The sequence below is a fragment of the Ruditapes philippinarum genome, unplaced genomic scaffold (assembly GCF_026571515.1).
Source record: "Ruditapes philippinarum isolate M1 unplaced genomic scaffold, ASM2657151v2 ctg2766_1_1_1_1, whole genome shotgun sequence".
Classification (NCBI taxonomy): domain Eukaryota; kingdom Metazoa; phylum Mollusca; class Bivalvia; order Venerida; family Veneridae; genus Ruditapes; species Ruditapes philippinarum.
In genome coordinates, this window is record NW_026865110.1 from 73,823 (window position 1) to 83,476 (window position 9,654).

The 9,654-nt window shown below is 33.0% G+C and overlaps 1 protein-coding gene across 2 annotated transcripts; it reads left to right on the forward strand.

The window, feature by feature from the left end:
* Positions 1-2,932: 2,932 nt before the first annotated feature.
* On the forward strand, positions 2,933-9,654 carry LOC132727839 (uncharacterized). 2 transcript variants are annotated; one of them, XM_060713425.1, is made up of 4 exons: positions 2,933-3,181; positions 6,368-6,459; positions 8,870-9,053; positions 9,364-9,654. In XM_060713425.1, exons 1-4 carry the CDS (start codon positions 3,045-3,047, stop codon positions 9,566-9,568), a joined length of 618 nt encoding a protein of 205 aa, XP_060569408.1. In that variant the 5' UTR covers positions 2,933-3,044; the 3' UTR covers positions 9,569-9,654. The 2 variants fall into 2 exon arrangements, with proteins under 2 accessions (XP_060569408.1, XP_060569409.1); XM_060713426.1 differs by lacking the exon at positions 2,933-3,181 and adding an exon at positions 5,349-5,632.

Below are 9,654 nucleotides of genomic sequence, written 5' to 3' on the forward strand. Positions count from 1 at the left end.
GAAGTAACCGCCGCAAGGGGTTTGACAAACTCCTCGCAGCGGTTACTTCCCTTTATAAGTACATAAACAACTCATAAATTTAAAACACACAACTTATATTGCCTAAAGAATACCTAGGTCATTATTCCGGCCGTGAAAAACTACCGCCTTTAAAATGCGGTCAGAGTGTTAAACGAGGAAGATATATCAATGTATCAAATAAGATTAACTGGTACATGTCGATTTATACGACTACATGTATAAAACATACACTTTCAGAAGGGTTTGGTCTCTATGAAAATAGAATATTCAGTCGATTTAAGGATATAATACAGAAAAGAAAAATTGGCGAAAAAAAACGACAATGTCAAGCGGGCCTCTCGCGGCCATTTTCTTTACTTCTTATACCTCCAAATTAACACTATGGCTAATCTGCAACACGATGTTTTGCTGTTGGCTATAGAAAAGGATGTTATTGACTTAATATACAATCAAAGGGCTGCAAGCTCAGTGGTATTTTCTGATCCCTGCAATCTAAATCGTACTGTATATCTGTATGTGATTTCCTGTATAAGTTTATTTTTATGTACTATAAGTCATCTTGCAGGGCACCAGAGTTTGATACATACGGAATTTTGCATCAAAAAAAAAAATATGTTAATTTTTTATGATAGCCACACTTTATCCTTGCATATCGTGGCTATTTCCTTAACAAAGACACTAAAAAAAAAAAAGAATTAAAAAAATGTTGACACGACTGGGATTTGAACTCCAGACCTCTCACACACCAAACGAGCGCGTTACCCCTGCACCACGGAGAAGTTGTAAAATCTATAGCTGAATAAAATCAAGTGATTCTAAATTTAGAATTTCCATTGAATTTCGGGTTAGGGTAATTTCGAGGTATTTTGTTCAGGGTAAACCTGTTGTTTAGAATTGAAGTAAATAATTTAGCAAAAATCTTCTCGCCCAAACAGTCCAACATGTAGAAACTATATATTCAACTACTCGGCAGTCAGATTTATTTGTGTAGTATTCGGTAATCGAAATCGCTAAAAATAGCATTTTCGTTGATTAAAATCATATTCATCCGCGTAATTTGTGAGTGTGCGTTTATTGACAACTCTATAAGACAACGCTACTTTAAAAGTTTGAAGGTGTAGTAGTTTGTTGGACACTTGTAACAAAAAATTGTTCTTTCTTTTAAATTGCTGGTTTTTAAGCAGTTTTGAGTGAGAACTAATTTGCGTTGTTAGGACTGTTAGGAAATATTGTGTTAGACCGTGAATGTTAGCTATGTATTATCTGATCTGCGATCAGAAAATACAAAAACAATCGCAAATCAAAAAAAAGAACAACCATGACATGCAGGGCTCTCAAGGTCATTTCCTAATTAGCTGTAAAGAATAACCTCCAAATTAGTCAACGGTATCAGTCATTAGTGATTTTTACTGTTGAGAATAGAAAATAATGTTTTCTTTCACTGTATATACAGAAAGCGTTTGAGAATTGTGCTCTATACCGCCGTAAAGATGTAACTTCAAATTAATTTAATGGCTTATCCGCAACGGAATCACACAAATAGTTTTCTAATGGCTCCCGAAAATGGTATTGGTTTCGAAATTTCATACACTTTATATACAAAAGTAACAAATTGCCTTGTCTTGGAAAATGGTGTTTTTGTTACGAAAATTTATACATTTTAGAAGCAGAAAAATAAATCGCCGATCAAAAAAGACCATCCTGCGTGGACCCTCGATGTCATTTCGTTTGCTTTATGTTGCTGTAAAGAAGAACATCTAGCCAAATGCAATGTCTAACCCGCAACGCAACGAAATAACGGTTTGTGGCATAAAATGTTGTTGTTTTATAGGTTTCTTAAACTTACACACTTTATATAAAGAAAGAATAAATTATACAGAAGGGACAAATTGCTGATCCATCATGGTGAAAAACTACCGGAAATCGGAAAATCATAAAAAGTAATTTGTTACATGTTAATTTTATTTTTTCACTTAATAATAATAATAATAATAATAATAATAATAATAATGATAATAATAATAACAATAATAATAATAATGATAATAATGATAATAATGATAGTAAAAGTTGTAGTAATAATAATAATAATAATAGTAATAATAATAATAATAATAATGATAATAATAATGATAATAATAATAATAATAATAATAATAATAATAATAATAATAATAATGATGATGATGATCATCATAATATCTTTATTTTAAGAAGGTAACACATGAAGATATACCATCGTAGAAAACAAATAACATATCATAATTTTAAATATAGTTTTCTAAACAATATATAACTTTTTTTAACAAACGCTCCTTTTAGATATTAAATATCATTTATTCGATTTTCACATACAAATATTTTTACAAAATATATTCCTTTTTAAAATACCATTTATTTATTCGTAGAAATTCGGAGATGGTTATAATTTAATGTTAATATAACCTGACACACAAGTTTTTACTTTTATACTTCAATCCGTTTATGTACACTTTATTGTAATATATCATAGAATAAAATACGGAAATACATAAAACATATAAAAATACGGGCCATGTGCACCTATAGAATTGATTTAATGCGCATGTCTTGCATAATTAATTTTTGGCGTGCGCAATGCACTCAAGCGTTTTATTTACAAAGATTTGGTAGTTAAGTTAATGTTTTCCAACCCCCCCCCCCCCCCACACACACACACACACACACCTCCACGGGCGAGATATTGCCTATATAAAATCCTGGATCCTAGGGTTTACACCTAACTGAAAAAAACAAGATTCACTAAAAACGTTACACCAAACTCTACGTTAGATTCAGCTTTTTGTGTGTCCATGGAGGTTTTGTCAAATTAAAACGTCGTCATGACGTCATTGCCTGTGACGTCACTGAATGTTCCTTATACGCGTCATCGCCTAAGTAACAGCGTTTAGTTGTGGAATCAAGTCAGTGGATAGCGTAGAGTAACATATATCTCTAAACATCTATTTATTGAGACATACTAGGATTTTATCTATATATCCGCCATGCAAAGAGCGTGTGTGGAGACGTTACCATCGCTAAAGATTACAAATAATTTGGTAGCGCAAAGAGCCACGTCCCGGAACGATCCATCTCTATATAGTGGCTCTCTGTCTCTGGCATCAACGCCAGAAACTCCGTAGTAAGTTATTTTAGTAAACTGGAATATGTGTTAAATAAACATACAAATCAAGTTACGCAACTTTCAAAATGATAACAGAATTTAATATTTCTTTTTTACCGGAAAATACCATTATATCAATTCGTATAATTTCGGAGATGGTTATAATTAAATGTTGGTTATAATTAAATGTTAAAATTAGCTGACACATAAGTTTTTACTCTGTTACTAGATCTGCGTATAAATAATAAATTTATATGGACAATCCTATTCTTATGACCACCCCTAAATTAAGACTGGTAGGCCTACTTTAGGCATTACGGCTCCTGATAAACAAACTGTATTTTGAAACATCAAAAATGTAAGAGGGATTTAAGAAATACAAACTAAAGTACCTTATTTGAGTTTTCTAAATTTTCCTATAATTTAGTCTGAATATGAATGCGACATTCACTGTTCGTCAGATCGAATCCCAATGTCTTTTAATTGGATTTTGGCCAAATTTAAACGTAATGATTATTGGAAGACCCTCTATGAAGGTTATATACACATGTAATTGATGTCCAGTCGGTGGGTCACATTACATCATAGTATCTTAAAAGGACTAAAATGAAATCTTCTCGCCAAGATTTTAGATATTTCGCATGTATCATCATCTTGTGGCCCTTCATTAACATAAAACATACCCATATGGTCAATTGTCTCCGCCCAGAGGGTCACTTATTTTTATATACTTCTAGAGACAAAAACAACACTTTTAAGTGAAATGATAATAATAACAATAATAAGAATGTTTTGTTTGATAATTTCTTTCAAGCCCAGCCAATGTCTGGTGAGGTCTGTATACGAGTACTGGTCTCTGGTTTATATAATTTTAACACTTACATTCATTGTACAATATAATTGAGCCGCGTCATGAAAAAACCAACATAATGGGTTTGCGACCAGCATGGATCCAGACCAGCCTGCGCCTCCGCGCAGTCTGATCAGGATCCATGTTGTTCGATTACGAACCGTATAACAAGTAGAGAAACTGATAGCGAACAGCATGGATCCTGATCAGATTGCGCGGATGCGCAGGCTGGTCTGGATCCATGCTGCTCGCAAACCCATTATGTTGGTTTTGTCATGACACGGCTCAATTATGATGTTGAATTTAACATGACACCATTAATTCTCACGGAAAGAAAATCCAAAAACTGCCTGTTTTGAATCAAAGTCTTCAATAGAAGTGCCAGCAATTTGATAGCAGTATTCCAGTTTGATTTTACTAATTTCTTTCCAATTCCGATTGTTATAAAAACGTTTACATAAAACGTTTACATATCTTAAATTAGTTTTTCTTTATATTTTTTACTATGATTAAAAAAAGTGAAACGCTCGTTGGTATAGTGGCTAACATGTATACCCCTCTACCCAAGGGCCGTGGTTTCGCGCACATGACAACAGTACTGGCTATTTTCGAAAATAATTTATTCGAGTTTCAGAAAACTATGTAAAAAGGACATGTGATCATGATCTGAGTTAGTTGTTATTTTCGGGGGGGGGGAGATTAATAATATCTGTCATATGTTGCTGTTCGGACCAGAATATCCGTCCCGAGGGGACCCCGCCCATTGGGCGGTATCGAGGCTTGCCGAGATTTGTCCTGGTCCGAAGTGACCCTACTGGTTAGTTTACACGTCGATACATGGGACAGGTTTCATTCGGAAGGCGATTGTCAGTTGGGAAGACGGGTATCGAACAATGCGTTCATATTTTTCACTGAGTTAACCTCATTTATATGATTGAACAACTGCGGATGTTTAAACAATAATTGATGACAACTGTTTAAAATAACTAACAATTTAGTTACTTTATCAAAAAGAATTGGCTGATATATCTTTCTTATCTGAGATTAACGAAGATTATGTCAAAATTAAACAAAACATTTAAAATTATAATCATCACAGATAACGCCAAACACACAAACACTCTACACGGAGGTTTTTTGAGGACTTTTTAAGACCTATTCTGATATATTATCAACAATCTTGCCAGTTTGAAGTCAAAAATGAGATAATTTACAGTTAGTGTTCTTACATGCAGTGAATAAATCACTCTTTAAGTGTAGGAAAACAAATACTTCAAATGCGCAAAATGGCAACTGTACAAATTTTGTTAAATGTAGACCACTTGTATTTATCTAAAACAATTAGATATATGAATAGCGGTCATGTTTCTATAAAAAAGGATTCAGTTGTTTAATAAATGAAAAACTTTGATTTCGTATACAGATCTAGTTAAAGTGAAAATTTACCAAATGGATTAATATTGAAAATATATTGGAATACGTATGCACCGGTACTTAAGAGAGTTTCTTCAAGCAGAACTATTTTTGGAAACTTTATAGCAAATGTCGTCTGCTTAAAATCTGAGAATTATGGGTACAGATCCTGACTGGATGATGCACGTGTACTACAACTGTCAATGGTGACGTCACATTATTTTCCCCCTGTTTAGGGAATGGCATGAGGGGAGACAGGGGTGGGGTCAGTAGGTAGGGGTAGGTTGGGAAGGTATTTCATTTTGATTGTCATAATTGATACTGTGCTCGTTATTCGAATAGATGAGTAGATTGCTTTTAATAAGACTTTATTTTTTTAACAGCATGCAAATAATTTTACGTACATAACGCTTTTGTTATAACAGTAATTATTGTTCGTTAATAGAAGATTTTTATTGAATTCTATCTTCATAGTAGTTTACATTTAAAATGTAATTATATAAAAGCTGAATAAAGTTAAGACATCTATCGGAAATTTTATAGTTGCATTCAATAAATAAAAAGCTTCGTTTAGTTGTTATTATTATTGTTTCTGTTGCTGTTGTTAGTATAAAGACAAAAGTGTAATGGTACCAAATAAACATGTCCCTGACAGAGTAAGTTTAAAAGAGACTCAACTGTGGATTTTTGTCATGACGGAACTGAAAATAATTTTGAGAATTACTAGTATATACCATTTGATGTAGGTATGAACTAATGACATGTTTGCATTTTTTCACTCCGTTTTAAGTGCCTGAGACTATCAATTTAAGAAATTCAAATTTTTTGTGTTTAGGCTATTTGGAATGGAGTCTTTTTTATCGTGTCTACAATATGTTTATTCAATCAAGAAATCGTATGATCTTCAGATATATTTTCAACAGTTATATTATTTATTTCAGCATCTTACCACAAGTTTCCAGATACCCTCGATGTATTAAACGTATAAATGGCTATGTTCATAAAACATATGCCTATGGATCACCAGAAATTGGTAAGAGCATTATGACCCATTTATTCTGTTACATGATGTATAGTTTACACAGGGATATAAGTTATTCTTAAATTAAATTTGTTTTCAATTTTTCTTTCCTTATTTGGGTCCTAAAAGGAAAATATCACTTCTCATTCATATTTATTTTCTTTTAAAAGGTTATGTTGTGTAATAGATATATTATCTCTAATGATTATGAATTTAATTAACCTCCCCTCCAACACTCCCCAATACTTTTTCAAATCGCTACGTATGAATATGCAACCGACTTTGATACAATACCGACTTTTTGACCGTTTTACAATACGATATTTCCTAGAAACGGAAGTGGCATTTCGCGCATGAACATGCAGCATAGGGCAAAAAGCATTAAAAAGTATTCAACAACTTACGGACATACCTTAATTTGGACCGAATGCCCCTTTCATATCCTGCTGTTTTGTCGCAAAAATCCTGTGAAATTACTGACATAGCAGTTTTACTTTTGGAGTGTTATAATGGGTGCATTTGCGAGAAATTACTAAGATATATAAATTTCCATGATGACAAAATATTCTTAGAATGTTTCATGGCTCTAACGGTTGATCTTTTACACTTCTCTGCTCATCTCTGAGAAATTTGCGTCAAATACTAAGATGCGTATGTTCATATACTAGCAACTTTTTGTCTACAGTTTCATTGCTGGAGCAGTTATAATTTTGGAGTTACACGCTGCCTTAGCCTAAAATATGCTATTTTACGAAGGGGCATAACTCATCTGGTCTTCAGCAAATTTGCATCAAAATATATAGATACGTTAAGTTGACATGCTGAAAAGGGTATTTTAGAAAGTATTGTGACCTAAGTACTCTAGTAGATACATTTGCATTTATATACGATACAAAGCGGGCCTGGCGGATTTACAAGGGTACATCTTTATATATGCCGCTTCCCCCAAAAGTGATGGGAGGAGTACATAACAATTAAACCATGTAAACCTGATGGAGTTTTTAAGACTGTCATATAGAGCCTGCTTTATTATTTATCGAAGTGTATGCATCCATTTTCCGTCAGTTATCATAGAAAACTTGTTTTGATAAATTTGTGCTTTAAGAAATTGTTTTTAAAAATAAAATGATGTTAAGACAGTCTACATTGGCAAATTTCAAGATAATATGACTTACACATTTAAGCGACCACACTCATGCCAACTCCTCTTGATAATCCTCTTCAGTTTCTATGTGGAAGTACAGACTGTATTAACTATTTAACTTTAGTTTTGCTGTGAGTTTTATTTTAAACAAGTTAACGGTACATATAGCTAGCTAGTCAGTCTATCTGCACTTTCAGTACTTTGATTTCATTGACATACCTATATTGTCATCGCAGTGATAACCTCCCTTAGTAGATTGAAATCACTGTACTAATCAGGGGAGATCACTGCGTAGGAGATTGAATAAACGTATCATTTGAATTAACGGTCGCTTTTATAGCTGTAAATAATTATATGAGTTAAAAACGACTATTTGAAGTTCCGACCATTTGTCGGAAAGACGAACTGATGACGTCTATTTTATGCGATAAAATGACAACTTTTGATTAAAATAATATAATATTAATTAAGTCTTTCTGCAGTAGTGAATAAGATAAACTGCATGTCAGTAAACTCTGCTGTAACTTTTTGTGCACTTTTCTGAATGCTTTGTTAAAAATAAAATACGATTTAGCGTTACATGTTTTTCTATTAAATTATCCCAGATGTTTTATGTTTTGATGTAATGACATAATACAACGATTTTATACGATTATGTTCTCTTATTTACAATTTACTCAACAATAATTTATAGGTAATAATATTTTCTAAAGATCATGTAACACAATTTTTTATGGTTTAATATCATAAATATAATGCTCAAATGAAGATGAATCAATATTGTAAAAAAGCATTATTTGTAAAGATATTAACGAATTTACATTTCACGTTAATAAAGGGGTATGGGGTAATTAGAAATTTATTAAAGTAAAATTTTTCAATAAGAATTGAATGCATATATTTTAAATATTACATATAATGTGGAAAAATATTTGCAGTATATATTTTACATATTCTTCGATGTTTGAAAATTGTTTAAGGAGAACAATTATATGCATATATAAATTTCACTTTAGTGTGATTTCAACCTTAATTACAACATACATGATCTTTAAGAAAAGGTCACAAGTTTTTCCTGAATATCATAAACAAATGAGCCGTGTCACGACAAAACCAGCATAGTTTCTCTACTTGTTATATAGGGTTTGTAAGCGAACAGCATGGATCCTGATCAGACTGCGCGGATGCGCAGGCTGGTCTGGATCCATGCTGGTCGCAAACGCACTATGTTGGTTTTGTCATGGCGCAGCTCAAAATGTTCACATAACATTATTTCAGTGAGGAAGATATTCACAGGAAAACTGACGCCGTCATATTTCAATGACGTCTGCTATGGAAGGAAACAAACGCCACAAGAGTTCAGGTTCGACACACCGATAGAACGCGTGAAACCGTTGTGGGAACCAAAGCAAGTGTCACGTGACACAGCACGTCACGTTCTTCAAAAAATACAAGATGCAAGGTTTGTGAAGGTTTTTTACAAGAAGACAAAAAAAATTCAAATCAATGTCGATATTTCCTTTTGACCGTGAATTGGTAATAGGAAGAAAATTATAATCTTGCGGCTTGTTTCAACTAAAACATACCATAAATAAGAGCAAGATCAACTTAGTACACTGTCGCTGTCATCTTAAACCATCATACATTTTAGGAAAATGTTCTAAGATAATCATTTTTAAGGAACCTTTCTTATTCTTGTGAGGATTACATCAAAAAAGCATTGCCAATTTTGTTGTATTTGACTGTATATTAAAAAACCTGAATCTCTTCAGATACCGGAAACAGAGCATGCTGGAGAAAGCTTCAATCAAGAAAGAGAAAGAGCGCATGCGCAGAAGCGAGGCAGCACTCTTGCGCGAATCTGAACAAGTGTCGCGGGGTGTTACAGCATATTTGGTCAAACTGGAGCGTCAAAAGCAAAAATACGATGCTAAAATAGCTGCTAGGAAAGAAAAACGGAAATCTATAGTCGAATGACTTTATTTCTGTATAACCACATCATGTTATTCAAATACATGGATCATACACTGTGAAGTTTCAAACATGAATTTCATTTAACACGA